We start from the raw sequence: 18,760 nt of genomic DNA, 5'->3' as shown, positions 1-18,760 counted from the left end.
AGACGATCGATATGTTGGGAAAAATATATGTATATATGTAAATACATGTGGAAAAATTAATACAAAATAAATAAACTTATATAAACATATTAGAACCTATAGGTCCTTGTATTGATATGTTTTTTGGAAGTTTGACTGAGGCTTGTATGATACTACAGTGTTCTTAAGACGTTTTACGCCTACCAGTATAGGAGTTCTGTGACAAATGTCTCAGAGGGTACAACAGCTGCACAAGCTTTCAAATCTAGCACTTCCGAAGCTTTCTTCTTCGAACTATCAGCGTACCTTTACTTTACCCCAGTCACAGTTTTTCTCTTTGTGTTTTTTGCATTTTTTCAAAAGCATTTTTTCTGTATTTTTCTTTATTTCTGAAAAACCCTAAAACTGAAAAGAAGGTTAGAGACTACATGAAAGCATCAATCTCTCAACCATTAAGTTATATTTCCTCAAAACTCTTAACCCCCACAAATTTCAAAATAATATTTAATTTATTTATTAAAATAAACATTATTTTCTCCATCAAACGTAGGGTACAAAAACACAAAAATAAAGGCCCAAAGCCCATTTACAAATCATTCAAACTTAGGCTCAAAATACAACAATCCTACACATGAATGATTTGATTTCTAAAACAAACCATGACTCTAGTGGTAAAGCTCTGCAGTTGGAATCAGTATAGGATAGATAGATGTTACTCTTTGAACCTTCCCTTATGAGAGTACATCTTCTTTACTGACTTATGGTAGGCGTGATATCTTTGAACCATTTCATCTTTTGTGTAATTGACAACATAGCCCACACATAATTCATTCCTGGTACACTTTAGTTCTCACTGTTGTCTTCATTTTGGCCCCGAACACCTCCTTGGTTCTACGAGAGTTTCTAAAGAATTACGCCCTTTACAATTCTCCTTTAAAGCGGCCATTCTTCTCTCTCACATAAGTGATTCCTATTCCCAATGTAATCAACATAACTATGCATAAATTATTACACACAATTATAGGAATCATTAAAAGCATACTTTATGCTTAACCTCTTTCTATCACTGTTTCATCATTGGAATGGGCAAAGGATTAACCTCGACAGTGATTCAAACCAGTCTTTACAATTGTGTTCTGCCATTGAACCTAGATCTTGGAATCTCTAGTCAACTAGGTTGGGTTTCCATCGCATTGACTTTACTCACGGGCTTCAATCCCATTCCCTTCGATGACTTCTTAACTAGTTCTCTATTTAACCATTTGGTTAGTGGATTTGCAATATTATTTTTTGACTTTACATAGTCCATTGAGATAACTCCAGTTGAGATTAACTGTCTAATGGAATTGTGTCTACGACGAATGTGTCTGGACTTTCCATTATACATAATATTTTGTGCCCTGCCAATTGCAAATTGACTATCACAATGTAAACTTATTGCTGGCATAGGTTTAGACCACCTCGGAATGTCCTCTGAAAATTGTCATAGTCATTCTGCCTTTTCACCACATTTATCCAACGCGATAAACGCAGATTCCATCGTGGATCGAGCTATTACTGTTTGTTTTGAGGACTTCCATGTCATGGCTGCACTCGCTAATGTGAACACATAGCCACTAGTGGACTTTGAGTCCTTGATATCTAATATCCAATTTGCATCACTGTATCCTTCTAATACAGCAGGATATCTTGTATAGTGCAGTCCGTATTCATGAGTATATCACAAGTACCTTAGCACTCTGAAGATTCCTTTCCAATGATATTCATTTGGATTACTTGTTTATCTACTCAGTCTACTTATTGCCTAGGCTAAGTCTGGTCTGGTATAACTCATCAAGTACATCAGATTTTTAATCACCTTTGCATATTATACTTGAGATACACTTTCTCCTTTATTTTTGGATAAGTGTAAACTCATACTTATGGGTGTTCTGGCTATATTAGTATCCTCATTATTAAATTTAGCCAGTATTTTATCTACGTAATGCGTCTGACTAAGAATGATTCCATTCAAAGTCCTCGTGATTTTCGTACCTAAAATCACATCCGCAAGCCACATATCTGTCATTTCAAATTTGAAATTTAACATGTCTTTTGTAGTTCGGACCATATTGTCATCACTACCTACTATGGGTATGTCATCTACATACAAACATAGAATGACATATCCATTCTTTGTATCTTTTATATAGATGCATTTGTCACATTCATTTATCTTGAACCCATCATTTAGCATGGTATTATCAAATTTTTTAATGCCACTGCTTTGGATCTTGTTTAAGTTCATATAAGGACTTTACCAATCTACAGACTTTCTTGTTTTGTCTTGGAGCAGTGAAACTCTCAGGTTGCTCCATGTAGATCTCTTCATCTAGATCTCCATTTAGAAAGGCTATTTTTACATCCATTTGATGTACTTCAAGATTCAGCAATGCAGCGATCACCAGTACCATCCTTATGGAATTTATTCTCATTACTGGAGAATAAATGTCAAACTAATCAAGGCTTTCTTTTTGCTTATATCCCTTAATTACAAGTCTTGCCTTGTATTTATCTATTGTTCCATTTGTTTTCATCTTCCTTTTAAAAATCCATTTGTAACCCAAAGGTTTACAACCTGAAGGAAGATCTACTAACTCCCAACTGTGATTATGTAGGATGGAACCAATATCACTTTTTACGGCTTCTTTTCATAAATTCCCCTCAGGAGAATTTACAGCCTTTTGGAAGCTTTGAGATTCACTTTCTCGCATATAAATAAGAAAATTCGGACCGTAGGATTTTTCGGTTGTTACTCTTTTGCTACGTCTAATCTCAACCTTAGTCTCATCTTAATTCTCCTGTTCTTGATCACTATCATTATTATCATCACTGATAGCATTGTGAGTTCGTTTGGACAAACTTAGTCGTTCTTCCACTTTATACGGAAAAGTGTGTTCGAAAAATGATGCATTTCTCGATTCCATTATTGTGTTCTTGTGTATATCAGGAATTTCTGACCTATGCACGAGAAACTGATATGCACTACTATTCTGTGCATAGACTATGAAGATGCAATCAACAATTTTGGGATCTATCTTCACCTTCTTAGTTGTAGGTACCACTACTTTGGCTAGACACCTCCACACTCGTAAATATTTTTAGGAGGGTTGTCTTCCCTTCTACAGCTCATAGGGTGTCTTTACATGATCTTTCCAAGGCATCTTATTTAAAAGGTTGTTCGCCAACAAAATGACTTCCCCCACAAGTTCTGAGGTACTACAGAACTTATCAGCATTGCATTCATCATTTCTTTTAAAGTTCTATTTTTCCGTTCAGCCACACCATTAGATTGTGGCGAATACGATGGAGTAACTTCATGTATAATGCCTTATTGAGCACAATATTATCCAAATGGAGTTACATACTCTCCACCACGATCATTCCTAATCACTTTAACTTTTCTATTGAGTTGATTCTCAACTTCTATTTTATAGAGAATAAATTTCTCTATACCCTCATCCTTGCTCTGAAGTAAGTATACATAGCAATATTTTGTGCTATCATCAATAAAGGTGATAAAATACTTCCGTTCAGCCACACCATTAGATTGTGGCGAATATGATGGAGTAACTTCATGTATAATGCCTTGTTGAGCACAATATTATCCAAATGGAGTTACATACTCTCCACCACGATCACTCCTGATCACTTTAACTTTTCTGTTGAGTTGATTCTCAACTTCTATTTTATAGAGAATAAATTTCTCCATAGCCTCATCCTTACTCTGAAATAAGTATACATAGCAATATTTCATGCTATCATCAATAAAGGTGATAAAATACTTATTACCACCTTTATTCGGTGCGAATTTTAAATCACATATATCACTATGTATTAAATCCAAAGGTGAAGTAAGTATACAAAGCAATATTTCGTGCTATCATCAATAAAAATGATAAAATACTTATTACCACCTTTATTCGGTGCGAATTTTAAATCACATATATCACTATGTATTAAATCCAAAGGTTCATTATTTCTATCAATTGTTTGATATGATAACCTCATTTTTTTGCTTCCACACAAGTTTCACACTTATGATTGGAATCAATTTCAAACGTGGGAATATGATTTAAGTTAATTAACCTCCATAAACAATTATAATTAACATGTCTTAGTCTACCATGCCACAAAATAGAGACTCAAGCAAGTAAACAGAAGAACTACTATCTTTATTCATTTCTTTTTACTTTACATCGTTACATTGAGTTTAAATAAACCATTGACTACATAGCACTTTCCCACAAACATCTCAAATTTGGAAAAAATAATCCTATCTGACTCAAACACTAAGCAAAAACTATGTTTGCTCAACAGCGATCCAGATACTAGATTCTTGTGAATGTCTAGAATATACAGTATGTTATGTAGAGTCAACTCTTTTTCCGAGGTCATCTTCAGGATTACTTTGCTTTCACCTTGGATTTTTGAGGTAGTGGAGTTACTTATGACCAACTTCTTTCCATTCTTCTTTGGTTTGAAGAAAGTGAACATGCTTCTATCTGAACACACATGGCGGGTTGCACCAGTATATATCCACCATTCCTTGGGATTAGATCCCACCAAATTCACCTCAGAGATCACAGCACTAAGGTCAATGTCATCAACCTCTTGAGTGATGTCCTCCATCACCTGTGCCTGGTTCCTTTTTCTCTTTGACAGCCTGCATTCCGTAGCTCTTTGTCCCATCTTGTCACAGTTTAAGCACCTGCCTTGAAACTTGGCCTTCTTAGAGATTCCTTTAGGCCCTAACTTAGAAGCTTTTCCAATTTTCTTCTTGTTCTTGAAGCTCTGACCATGCTCCACAACATTAGCCTTCAACACAGCCTTCAAAACTCTTTTATCAGATTTCTAGTTATCATCTTCAATACGAAGCTTGCTAATAAGAGCCTCCATATCCATCTCCTTTTTTTTGTGCTTTAGATAATTCTTGAAGTCACTCCAACTTGGAGGTAGCTTTTCAATCATACAAGCCACTTGCAAGACTTCATTCATGATCATCTCTTTGGCAAGCATTTCTTGAATAAGCACTTGCAGCTCATGTACCTGATTCATCAATGGCTTCGTATCTACCATCATGTAGTCCAAGAATCGATCTGTAATAAACTTCCCTGAACCTGCATTTTCAGTCTTGTACTTTCGGTCCAGTGTTGTCCACAGCTCTTTAGCTGACTTTGCGCCATAGTATACTCCGTACAGGTCATCAAAAAGGCCATTTAGGACATAATTTTGACATAAGTAATCAGAATTATTCCATGCATCCACTGCCATGAGTGTCTCCTTATCACTCTCTTCATTACTGGGTGCACATCTTCAGTCAAGTACTTCACAAGTCCTAGGGTGGTCAAGTAAAATAGCATCTTCTGCTGCCATCTCTTGAAGTTTGCTCCATTAAGTTTCTCAAGTTTCTTTGTGTGACTAGCAGAAGGAGGCATCTGAATCCAGAAGTCTGAGTGGGCACAGTCTTATTATCTCCACTTGCCATTTTTGGATAATCACAAAAACAGAAATCAATTAGATGTTATTTTCTATCTCAACAAACTAATTAAAACCAATTTCCAAAAGGAAAACATGCAAAAATATGATTTTTAGGGTTTCTATATACACCTACAAAAATAACTGTTCATGTGTCACTGTTCACTGACAAGTGTCATTGTTCATTGTCACGTGTCACTATGTTGATGTGGCAGAGCGCAACGTCATCACAATGTTGGCGTGACACAACACCATATCATCATAATGCTGATGTGGCACACTGCCATATCATCACGTGATGATGTGGCATGGCCACGTGGCAGCCGTTGCTGATGTGGCACAACCACATGGCAAGCAAAATATCCACTATTGATCGACACATGTCACCTGCAGAGACCGACATGTGCCACTTGTATCAGGTCGAAACGTGGTGTATCAGAAGGCGACATGTGGCGATCGCAGAGACTGACACGTGTCAGTTGTGATAGGTCGACATGTGTCTCCACTCGTCTCGCGACACGTGGCTTCACTCTGGTCGACACGTGGCCTCATGACTGTATAACACATGGCCTCCCCATGGTGCACCACTTGTCAGCGTTTCGTCTAGCCACGTGGTGCTCTCCCACTGTGACACGGGGTGAGCCCATTTTCAATGAGGCCGTGTCTCTTGAGCCTTGGTCTGCATCGGACTTGGATCTTGGACAGAATAGTAGCCTGTTCTAACCACGGGCTGGACTTTGAAACTGGACTAGGCCCAATAGAATTTTAAAATTTAGGCCCATTGACCTAGAATCCTACCTAAACTAGTTTTCCAACCTGTCTTCAACCTCCAGTCGAGTTTTCTCGACCCGTTTTCCTAATAAACAAGTTTTTTCGATACGATTCGAATTTTCACCCAAATTCCGCTATTCCAGAGACCAAAAATTGCCCCAAAAACACCAAAAAATTCATAATATTATGGGCAAGCTAATTTCTTGAAAATTTTTTGATAAAACAAAAAATAAAACATACCCACCCACAATATTATACACAGTTAAATTTTTTTTTTCTTTTACTAGTTCCTTTCCTCATCAATAACAAAAATAAATAAATATATACAATTTCCAAACACCAAACATACACTAATGGCAACAAACTTTTATTAAACAAAAAATAAAATTAAAAAAATAATCAAAAACTCATCCACATACACACGGGTACAAAGCAAATAAATTTTTTTTTTCTTTTTTTTTTCTTTCATCAAAACCCGTAGCACACACTTCACATAACCAATATATATATATATATATTATTTTACGTCCTGTGTGATATTACAGTGTCCTTAAGATATTTTACGTCCACCGGTGCAAGAGTTTTGTGATGAACATCTCCTAGGATACAACGGCTGCAAAAGCTTTTAAATCTAGCACCTCCAAAGTTTTTCTCTTTGAACTATCAAGGCACCTTTATTTTACCCCAATCATGGTTTTTATCTCTATGTTTTTCACATATTTTTTCAAAAATGTTTTCTCTGTGTTTTTCTTTATCTCTGAAAAATCCTAAAATTGAAAAGAAGGTTAAAGACTACGTGAAAGCATCAACCTTTCAACCACTAAGTTGTATTTCCTCAAAACTCTCAAACCCCACAAATTTCAAAATAATATTTCATTTATTTATTAAAATAAAAATTATTTTCTCCATCAAATGTAGGGTGCAAAAATACAAAAATAAAGACCCAAAGCCCATTTACAAATCATTCAAACTTAGACCCAAAATACAATACGATATTCATGGCATCCAATCCAAACACAAAAAGGAACCACGGTAGCACCGCGACTCAGGTATTCAAGTACTTGTCCGAACTCGTCTCTCCTTTTGGTAAAAATTTAACCCCAAAAAAAACAAAAGGGAACCATTAATTGCTTGGAATTTATTCTCAAACTCAAAGAACATTTTTTGTTTGAAAGAAGGTGCTGAAACTATTAGACCCCTCCGGAGGAAACCCTCAACCTCTTTGGTTGAGGAATATAAGCTTTATGGCAGAGATTCTGAAATTGAGGCCATTGTTGGCTGGTTGCTCTCTGATGATGATGATGCTGATGGCTGTGGCACTAATAAGTTTGTACTCATAGTGGGACCTGATGGAATTGGTAAGTCTGCTCTTTCTCAATTCGTTTTTTCTGATGAACGAATCAACGCCCACTTTGACCTTCTGCTCTGGGTGTGTTGGATAACTTTGATGCTATGAGAATGACTAGAACACTTTTGTATTTTTCTTTTTCTTTATGATGCAACTATAGATGTTAGCCTTTTTTTTTTTTTTTTTTGGAGTAATACTATGGGCATAACTTTAGTCATAAAGTAATTTCATGACTGTTAAGTATATATATTAATATAAATATTTTAAGAAAGTTGATATAAATATTTTAAGAAAGTTGCACAATGTTATCTTAAACATAACCGGCCGACCACCTTCCTAGTACCTAATTTTCAGCCTTTAATTTTCTGATTCAGATACCATTTTTACTTTGAGATGGGGATTATGAAAACCATGTCTCAAACTTCCTTTTTCCCGGAAACAACTAATTTTCACCTCCTCCTCCTCCTTATTCTACCTGTTCTGTTCATCTTCCTCATCAGTCACTTCAAAACTTGGTCTGTGTTCAAATCCTCATCACTTCCACCTGGTCCATTTCCATGGCCAGTTATAGGCAATATTATTCAAATAGGAACAAAACCTTACGTCTCTCTCGCACGCCTTGCTGAAACCTATGGCCCTCTCATCTCACTCAAATTTGGAAACCAACTACTCATTGTAGGCTCATCGCCGTCTGCTGCAATGGAAATTCTCAGGATACATGACCGGAATTTATCTGGACGACATGTTCCTCACGTTTTAGCAGCTAAGAGTTTGGAACTCAACAGATTTTCACTTGGGTGGTCTCTAAAGTGCAATGAATTCTGGAGGAACTTGAGGACCCTTTGTCGAGAAGAGCTATTCTCAAGCAAAGCAATAAGTAGTCAAGCTTGTATAAGAGAGACAAAGGTAAAGGAAATGTTGGAATTTATAGGTAAAAGGGAAGGCAAGGTGGTTAGAATTAGAGATGTAGTTTCTGCTGTTGTGCTCAATATGCTTGGTAATATTATGGTCTCAAGAGATCTTGTAAACTTGGAAGATGAGAGTGTTCATACTGGGGAAATTAATCGGATTTTGAGGAATATTTCGGATCTGGCTTCTATTCCAAATATATCGGATATTTATCCATTATTGGCTCCATTAGATCTGCAAAGATTAAGAAAGAAGGGTATGGAACTCCATCAAAGGAGCAGTGAGATGTGGAAGACAATCATCAAAGATCGGAAGGAGAACAGAGAAATTGGTATTGCCCCAAACCATCAAGATTTTCTTGATGCCATCATCAAAAAAGGCTGTCCTGAAGATCAAGTGAATCTGCTATTTCTGGTATAATGTCTTCTACCTCTGATAAAAAATATATTGTGATTATATATGTATTCTATATATTGTTTATATATGTTATTATTATTTTTATTTGGGGCAAGGGATTCCAAGAGGAAATTGTAAACTTTGTCATTGGACTTTGTGTAGAGAAGTGATTGATATTGATTATACTTGGTCATATTGACATGGTGATAAAATGGTTGGACTAAAGAGACATGAATGCATTTACAGGAGTTATTTATTGCTGGCACAGACACTAGCAGCTGGGTGATTGAGTGGACTATGGCAGAACTAATTAGGAATCCAAGATGCTTGAAGATTGTTGAAGACGAACTTGCTACAGAAATCAAACACAATTCTATAACAGAATCCCATGTAGCCAATTTAACATACCTTCAAGTTTGTATTAAAGGTTGTACCCTCCTGTGCCACTTCTCATCCCTCATCGGGCAGTTGAGTCATGCCAAGTTATGAACTACACCATTCCCAAGGACTCAATGATTCTAGTGAACCTTTGGGCCATTGGAAGGGGCGTCAATTACTGGGAAGATCCATTAGAGTTCAAACCAGAAAGATTTCTCAACTCAAGCTTGAATTTCAAAGGGAATGACTTCGAATTCATACCTTTTGGTTCAGGGAGGAGAATTTGCCCTGGCTTAACAATGGCTTCCATGCATGTTTCATTGATTGTTGCCTCCCTTGTTCATTTCTTTGATTGGTCTCTTCCACATGGAAAGGATCCAAAGGACTTGGATATGACAGAGAAATTTAGTATTGATATGGTGAAAGAAGAGCCTCTCCTCCTCATTCCAAAAACTAAATTTTAAGTGAAGATTATTCCATACCTTCTGTTAGGTGAATACAGAAGCTACAGAGACCACCAAGCATACTTGAAGAACAGAGGAAAGCAAGGTAAGCTATTGCATAAAGCTTCAATATTCGTATGAAATGAACATTCTACATAATATGTTTTCTGATTTGCAAATTCTGATGTGCCTTCAGAGATTGTTTTGAAAATCAGATTTTTAAGTTCAGGACCTCATATCAGAATGGTAAAATGAATTGCATTTATTGTAATATAAAGAACCTTCTAGACTTTTTAAATAGCACTAGCATCAAGGATTAAGTAAATCCAAAAATCTAAAGCAAATAATGCTGACTCTAAAAACAAGATTTACACATTTAACTTTTTAACAATTCTTCTTAATTTGTTATCTCGAGTTGGATTGATTCATGGACTTTTTGAATTTTTCCATAACTGATTTTGTTAGGATGTCTGCTTGTTGCTCATTTTGTGCTGTTTTAAACTCCAAATGAATTTCATAATAGTTCCTTTCATTAATTTTCTTGTATGATGCTCTCTTGCATCCACTTACAATAAGATTTTAGATTTTATTTATTTATTTAATGGCAGCAGCCACCACTCCTCCTTGTGGTGGAAGTTAAGCTTTTGAAATTAGTCTAGAATACCAATAGTGAAATATACACAAAGTTTTATAACAACCTTCTTTTTTTTTTTTTTCTGGGCCAACATAATAACTCCCCTAAGAAAGGGAGAGAAGAAAAGGGTTATTCATAAGATGATTATAGAACTGAATTGCCTCACTAAATGCTTTAAAGCAGTTTCCTAATCACATTCGGATGAAAGGGGGTGCTAGAAAACATATACCTTTGCCTAAGGATTGGAATTTGAAAATCCTTCACATTTGTAATTTCAAAAGCTAATAAGAAAAACTGCTGCAATTGCTCAAACATCTAAAAAGGCATGAATTTTGGGAAGCAATCCTTGACAGCAGCATATAAACCTGTAGATAGTTATCCCTACTTGATTCAGCATGCTGATCATAATTTAAATGCTCTGTCAAAATGAATCAAATTGCTGTTGGCAGTCCAACTTGAGTCTAATATATTTCAATTTCTACCTGGTTCATGATTTGTTATTTCTGTCTTTCCATCATTGCTGTTGGCAGTCCAACTTGAATCTAATTTCACATGGTAAAAACAGTAATGTTCTCCATGAAAACAGCTGAGTAAGCTTTGTTTGGCCTAATTATCTAGTAGAAAATCTAGGTGGGATACAGATCACAGAATTCCTATGGGCAATTTACTAAGTAGTTGAGGGTGAAGATGGTGAATATTTTATATTATAATGATATGAGATATGCATGTTGTTCCGTAATAAAACAAAGCAAATGGATATTTTTATGATACAGTAAAGTGGATGATGAATTTAGCATCTCAAAATCACTCAAGATTGTGATGGACACACAGATATAAATCACCTTCCTGCATTACATTCCAAAATGATGATTCAGAAACCAAATTGTTTCACTTGAAAAGTTTCATAAATAATTGGGGCTTAATTATGAAATTCATATATTAAATTGCATTATTGTCAAACTAAATAAATAAATAAATAAATAAAAACTAATAAATTAAATCTTCTTCTCCTCCCTTCTCATCCTACCTTTCCTGTTATTCTTAATGATCTTCAAGCATTTCAAAACTTGGTCTAATATTCAAACGCCAATTAGTACCCAGCGGGCCCATTTCCATTTCCATGCCCAAATATTATAGGCAATATCCTTCAAATGGCAAACAGAAAATGTTTAAACAATCTCTCCTTGGGTTAATTTCCATTTTGCACATATAATCATTAAGATGGTCTATAAATGATTTGTTAATATGTTTGCCACACAAACAAGATAGTTGGGTAAACCAATAGCGTCCCTGGCTTTGGTCTGTCTTTCGGCATCAGTTTGGCATATTATTTGTCTCTGAGAACCATAAAGTCACACATTTGTTAAGACCCTAAACATGTATATATAAGAAGACCAATTTCAGTAAACTAAAGTTCATTTTTTAATTCAACAAAAAATAAAAAAAAAGTTCACTTGGCGGCAAGCATTAATGCCGCGTGGTGAAACCTCTCATTCACGGCGATTTATTGTAATTTTTGTTAAATGCCAAATCTACCCTATGCAATTAGGAAAATGGTAATTTTTTTTAGACTAAATCTAATAACCACGTTTTTAATTATATTTTTATATTTAAAAACTATCATTTAAGAAAAGATCATAAATACGCTTCAATATTTAAATAGAATAAAAATAAAATATGCACTCCAATGGAGTTTTAGAAAAAAAAAAAAAAAAAAAACCGTAACAATGGAGATAATAAAATTTAGCAGTCAAGATGAAAAGATGACCCAAAAAAAAAAAATGAAAATAATTTTTTAACCCTATTTAGCTTTCTTTTATTATTTATTTGTTTTCTTTGTATTTTTTTTTTAAATTCTCTTTATATCTGTTCTTCACATGAATTGCTTTAAAAAAGGAGTTTAAAAAAAAAAAAAAATAGGAACTTTGAAGTCATTTGGCATGCATAGCCTATACAACGGGTTATGTATACTGAAGAGGATAATTATCTTTAGATTATATAACCAGAATGATTTAAACATGTTTAGATTATTATAAACATAAACAACATTTAGATTAGGTATATATAACCCAGATGATTCAAATCTGTTTGGGTTATGTATATCGGAGAAAATAATTGGATTTGGATTATATAAACTGAAATAAAAATGTAATAGTAAGTAAATTTGTTCAACAAATATGGTCTGGACAATTTTAACCATCCAGGTTTTGTATACATGAGTAGACAATTAGATCCATGCTAAATAAATTAAGTGTAAATTCAATGATATGTGTTGTTCATTTATGCATACTTGAAGAAAGACTTGTTCTTCCACTAAAAGTTAAAATCCTATTAAAAACAAAATTGAGTTGATCATAACATAGTATATAAAACTCATTTTTAAAGATAAATAATGCCAGATCAATTTGAAAATAGGACTATATAACTTAAGCAATACAATAAAAATGTTTTCTATTATTTTATTAACTGATTTATGTGTAAGATTCCATCTGCAACATAGTTGGAAACTATTGACTCCTTACAAAGATTTTGTATTTGCTCATAAAATCAAATTGTATGCGGTCTTGTTTCTACTTTTTCAGTCATTTTAGATACAATCAAAGGAGATTAGGGGTAAAGTTGATATAGTATATATTAAATATATTTAAGGATAAATAATGTATAATTTATTGTGTAGATAATAAAAATTGAATTAAAAATGAGTGTATGTAGAATATAGTGTGGTTATTAAATTTTATAGTATGGAAAAAAATTATTTTTAGAAAAAATAATTATTGATGGAGTAGCAAGATGCTTGTAAATTTGCTATTTTGTTATTTTTTTTTTATTGGAATGAAAAATATTTCTAAATGTTTTTCTAAAATCATAATCATGGTTAGCATTTTTTAAGAATTAAAGATTATCTTTTTGGTACATTATCCATTAAGATCTGTAATTAGATTCTTTTGGATTAATTTTTATCACTTATTTTCAAATTATATATATATCCATATGTCACTAATTTTATGTTTAACCACTCTATATGCCAATGTATCTTTATAAAATCATGCTCATGGTTACCATTTTGTGCGAATTAATATTATCTGATAAAAAAATTAAAGATTATCTTTTTGGTACATTATCCATAAATATTTGTAGTTAAATTATGTTGGATTAATTTTGATCACTTACTCTAATTTTATTTTAATACTCATTAAAATGAAGAAGTTTTTTCTTTTAAAATAAAACTTTTAATATTACTTAAACAGAGAAAATAATAGCATCATTTTGGATAGCATGAGCAAGTCAAAGGGGCCTTCTCTATCCAAGACGTATACTCAACTAAATAGAGAGTTTACTAATTAGAAAATTTTATTAAGAAAAAAATGTGTGTGTGTGTGTGTGTTTTTTTTTTTTTTTTTTTTTTTTTAATATGATTTCTCGGCAAAATAAAACTATCAGTTGTATTGTGGCATAAGTTTAATCCACAAGTTAAGTTGAATCAAAAAAGTTTTATTTTATTTTTAATAAAATAATTCATGGGTGAAGAAGTTAAAATAACGGGCCAAAGGGGGCAATATGGAAAATTAAAAGACCAATTACTTTTTTTCATATCAACAGGATAAAATTGGTAATTGACTTCATTTTTAAGTTTTCTTTTTAACCTAATCTACTGTAAAATCTTATCCACTATGTATTTCTATATGGAACTATAAATAAGGGAAGCAGTGCTAGTATCAGGTTAGATTTGCTACTTCATTTGCAAATATCCAGGAAGCTAAAGATTGAAATCTTTAGCACGTTTTTCAAGTGGGTATGGTGAAATATATAATCCGACTTAGATTATGGCTCCCAAATAATGAATTAGAGAAAGAAGTTGGATGGCTTGATTTTGTGAAATATATAATCCGACGTAGGTTATAGCTCTTAAATATTGAATAAGAGAACTAAGTTGGTTGGCTAAAATTAACTACTACTAATATTATGGAAATTCTCATCACCATCGTTATTGATGGAAAAACCATTATGACCTTTCTTATTAGTTTTTGAATTACTTTAAAAATTAAAATTTAAAAATATACTAGAAATTTATATGAGTCATATGAAGTTCATTTTGGCCTTCTAAAGTGTTATATTTCATTAGATTTGTATAAATTTAAGTACATTTTTAAATTTCAATATTTTAAAGCAATTTAATGACTAATAATAAAGGTCCTGATAATTTACAGTTTTGATAGAAGAATGAGTGAGTCACTACTATTTTAGCCTTAATTTTAGTTACCACTCAAACATACAAAAAATAAGATAATGCATGAAAAAGGTACATACCTCAACACATCATCACCCCTTTAAATTGATGATTTGTAGACCAAGTTTAACTTGCAAAAATTTCACATGGGCTGATGAGAATCATGTATCAAACTAGACTCTCAGAGAAAAGCAATATTCTATTCCTCCTTTTCATACCAACTTTCCTATTTTTGAATCCTCAAGTGCTTCAAAACTTCATCTAAGTTCAAATTCTCATTACTCCCACTAGGTCAATTTCCATGGCCAGTTTTAGGAAATATCCTTCAAATTGGAAAGAAACTTCATTTGACTTTGACAAGCTTCGTTAAAACCTATGGTCTCCTCATCTCTCTCAGGTTTGGAAAACAGCTTGTTATTGTTGGCTTATCACCCATTGCTGCCGCCGAAATTCTCAAAACCTAGGATCACATTCGGTCTAGCCGATATGTTCCTCACGTTATACTCGCTAAGAGTTTGGAAGTAAACACTTTTTCATTTGGATAAACCTTGGAGTGCAATGAACATTGGAGAAACTTATGAACCATTTGTTTAGAGAGCTATTATCAAACATAATGATATGCTCTTTTGCTTGTACAAGAGAGAAAAAGGTAATGGAAATGATAAAATTGTTATGTACAATGCAAGGCAAGGTGGTGAAAATTAGAGATGCAATATTTGCTATTGTATTTAATATACTTGTTAATATTTTGGTCTCAAGAGATTTTATATATCTAGAAAATAAAAGTTTAAATGGGGAGATGGGAAAGTTTGTGAAGGATATCATGGAATTTGGTTCTACTCCAAATGCATCTGATTTTTATTTTATATTGGCTCCATCGAACTATAAGGATTAATAGAAAAGGTCCATGGAAATTGTAACACCCCGATCCCAGTAAACCTCTGAATTTGAATTTTTGATCAAGTTTGACTGAATTGACTAGATTGACCAAGTGAGTTTTATAGCTGAGTTTTTTCTATGACAAGAATTTCATTTTGACCGAGGCATTATGACGAAGTACACATTAATCTAAGTTCATAGACTAGTAGTGTGTCAAAATCGAAGCTGAGATTAGAAAGTTATGGTTGTAACAAGGTACAATCAAGATTGATCAAGCGAGTTTGAGGTTGACTTTTTATTCGTATGGAGTTTGATTTTGACCTATGTACCATATTATAATGCTCGTAGATATGAGTCCTTATACTAGCAGCATATTTAATTTGGACCTTCTGTTGAAGAGTTATAGACATATAAAGTTTTAACTATTTTTCTATGTCTAACTCTACCGGGTAGTTTTTATCAAAAAAATGTAAAGTGATTTTAAAAAATATCCTAAGTTGCACCATGTGTCACCAATCTATGGGTGCCACATGGCATGTCTCTCTTTTCTTTTTCTTTTCTCTCTCCTCTGCCATGAAAAAGGATTCTCTCTCTCTCTCTCTCTCTCTCTCTCTCTCTCTCTCTCTCTCTCTCTCTCTCTCTCTCTCTTCCCCTCCTTCATGGTTTGATCAAAGTTGTCATTTCTAGGCCACCCAATGTGAACATGTCCCTACGCCGATGGAGCCCAATTGCCGAGCCTGTTGACGACACACCAAGATTGGGCGTTTGAAGCTGGTGGAGGCATGCTTCCATTTCTGGCGATTCTGCCATTTTTTGACGAACCTAGCCCTACCTATACCCCTATTCTCTATTTTAGACCCCTGATTCCAAATATAGCCTCCAGTTTTTCAAATTCTAAGTCATTTGAGAGATACAATGAGTTGAAGTTTAGCCAAAATTCTCCGGCCATTCGAGGGATCCAGCGGCGATTTTAGGTTTGTTTTAGCTAAGTGTTTTTATCCTTATCTTGCAAGCTTTCATTTGGTATATAGTTTACTAATTATGGTTGAGCATTTAAAATTTTACCATTTTTGAGCTAGTTTTGAAATTGTTATAAGAATTGGTCTGTATTGGAAGTTCCCCACCTAAGAAAATTGTTGCATATACATTTTTAAAGGTTGATAGGGGTTAATAGACTGCTCAATTTCATAAAATTGAGTATAATTAGGAGAAACCCCAAATTTTCGAGCAATAAGCCATTCAGGGTCAGTATATAGCTGGACTAACTTGAGTCTAACTTTGGAAACCCGAAGTAGTGAAAGTGAGATTTAAAATATCTAGTGTATTCTAGTACCCTTAGAGAATATATATGTTATTTAAATAATATTTCTAGTGTATGTTAGGTACACGATGGGACTTGCAGTGGATCTTACAGTAGTTTAAGGATGGACGAACATTATTATTGTGAGTGACATATTTTTCTAAGTTTAATTTGGAACAAAATAAATATTTGGATATATATATAGTTATATACTTATTGCTTTATTTAGTTATTATTAAAAATTGGATTTAAAGGGTTAATCTAACAAATTATTATTAATTGAGTTTTTATAAAATTCCAAAGGGTTTAGGTGCTGATGTTTAATTTAAAATAACTTCATTAGTTAATTTATTGTTGTAATTGCCGATCTACGGTTCCTATGAACTTAAATTATTGGGTTAGTTGTAGAATTAAAAGCATATTAATGTATATGGTTTTCTTTAAAATGCTTCAGCACTTTAATTTTGACTACAACCTATATTTGAAGTGCACAATATCACAAATTTAGCTTGGTAAAATGAATATATTATTAAAATATGTTGCTTATATTTTTATATTTATATGTGTGTATATAAATGAATATGTGCGTATGATTTTTGTAAGGCTATTTGTTATTATTTATTTATTTGTTTATCTATGCTGATCCAAGAGAATTAAAAGTTGTAAAAATAATTAATATTTAAATGAAACTAACATAGTATATTTCCTTAAAATTATATTTTTGATTTCAAAAATATTTGTTTATTTATTTGTTTAGAACATTTAATTATGGTTTTAAAATGTAAGTATGAGGAGTTGAATTAAAGGTTTTAAAATGTAAGTATGAGGAGTTGACGTTTTCATTATTATATATTTTTGTGACTATCTAGTCTATAAATGCATCATATAGTACCGTGTTCTCACTATGTATTGATTTCAGTATGCAGGTTATAATCAGTTGTCCTTTGTGGCTGTGCTAATTGAAGGTAGATAGGTAGTTTGTAGAGATGATATTAGTCAACTTCCTTATGGTTGAAGGACGACATGTTTACCCATTGCTATAAGCGCTAAGGTGAGTGAGGGTAGACGACTGTTTCTATTGTGATGACATTAGCCACCATTTCCTTAGCTTTAGGATGGTAGGTTATTTAGCATCGGAACCATTGAAATGCCAATGAGGCCGTCTGCTGGTTCTCTACTCCCTTCTTTTCTGTCAAATGGTGATTGGGACACCAAGCATTACTTGGAAGCAGCGGTATATCCTATGGTACAACAGGCATCCTTTCTATAGATATATAAATATATATATATATATATTATATCATGTTATGTGTCAGGTGTACTATACCATACCAGGGGTAACGACATGATTTGGCTCATGAACGGCTTAGTATCATATTTCTACTACTTATGAGACTAGCGGGTTGGATGATCATTATAGGCAACCATCCCTGGCTATATTGATAGCAAAATACCTACAGATAATTGATATCATGAGACCATACCTTGGTACAATATATGGTATATCAGATGTATTTCCGCTATGAGTGTGCTATTTATATAATACATTTATTAGTTTTTAGTTCTATTTACCTAATTATTATTATTATTATTATAGTCGTTGTTATTGTTGTTGTTGTTGTTGTTGTTTTCGTCAACTGTACAATTATTGCATTTGTTCGAATTGACGACTTAATGGATTTGGGGATATTTAAGCTTTCGAACAAGTATTATAGCTTTCGAGTAGGTATTGCAACTTTTAGGCAAGATTACTAGCCTTAAGACCGGTACTTCAGCGTTCGGGCAAATATATTAGACTTCGAGCAGGTATTGTAGCCTTCAGGGAAAAGCACCAGTCTTCGGGTTGGTACTTAGCCTTTGAGCAGATATTGCAACCTTTAAGCAAGAATACTAGCTTTCGGGTAGGTACTAAAGCCTTTAGGCAAGTATTGCAGCCTTCAAGTAGAAGTCCTTACCTTCAGATAGGTACTTCAGCCTT

At 33.5% G+C, this 18,760-nt stretch overlaps 3 protein-coding genes and 1 long non-coding RNA gene across 5 annotated transcripts; 3 read left to right on the top strand and 1 right to left on the bottom strand.

The window, feature by feature from the left end:
• Positions 1-1,468: 1,468 nt before the first annotated feature.
• Positions 1,469-4,710, bottom strand: LOC125419082 (secreted RxLR effector protein 161-like). The gene is made up of 2 exons (XM_048464189.2): positions 4,440-4,710; positions 1,469-1,620 (listed from the first exon to the last, which is right to left on the bottom strand). The coding sequence occupies exons 1-2, from the start codon at positions 4,708-4,710 to the stop codon at positions 1,469-1,471; spliced, it is 423 nt and encodes a 140-aa protein (XP_048320146.2).
• A 2,517-nt stretch (positions 4,711-7,227) lies between these two features.
• LOC107430009 (probable (S)-N-methylcoclaurine 3'-hydroxylase isozyme 2) lies at positions 7,228-10,044 on the top strand. Of its 2 annotated transcripts, none has more exons than XM_048464445.2 (3): positions 7,228-7,625; positions 7,990-8,938; positions 9,167-10,044. In XM_048464445.2, the coding sequence occupies exons 2-3, from the start codon at positions 8,009-8,011 to the stop codon at positions 9,407-9,409; spliced, it is 1,173 nt and encodes a 390-aa protein (XP_048320402.2). In that variant the 5' UTR covers positions 7,228-7,625; positions 7,990-8,008; the 3' UTR covers positions 9,410-10,044. The 2 variants fall into 2 exon arrangements, with proteins under 2 accessions (XP_048320402.2, XP_060674514.1); XM_060818531.1 differs by having other exon boundaries at positions 7,231-7,625; positions 8,295-8,938.
• LOC132804049 ((S)-N-methylcoclaurine 3'-hydroxylase isozyme 1-like) lies at positions 9,433-9,996 on the top strand. The gene is made up of 3 exons (XM_060817937.1): positions 9,433-9,706; positions 9,791-9,847; positions 9,938-9,996. The coding sequence occupies exons 1-3, from the start codon at positions 9,433-9,435 to the stop codon at positions 9,994-9,996; spliced, it is 390 nt and encodes a 129-aa protein (XP_060673920.1).
• A 6,127-nt stretch (positions 10,045-16,171) lies between the features above and the next one.
• Positions 16,172-18,343, top strand: LOC132804353 (uncharacterized). The gene is made up of 2 exons (XR_009639479.1): positions 16,172-16,456; positions 17,702-18,343. It is a non-coding gene; the product is annotated as an uncharacterized LOC132804353 (long non-coding RNA).
• Positions 18,344-18,760: the final 417 nt, after the last annotated feature.

The sequence above is a fragment of the Ziziphus jujuba genome, chromosome 6, assembly GCF_031755915.1.
Source record: "Ziziphus jujuba cultivar Dongzao chromosome 6, ASM3175591v1".
NCBI lineage: Eukaryota > Viridiplantae > Streptophyta > Magnoliopsida > Rosales > Rhamnaceae > Ziziphus > Ziziphus jujuba.
Note: the sequence above shows the minus strand (reverse complement) of the source record. Positions and strands in the feature narration are given on the sequence as shown.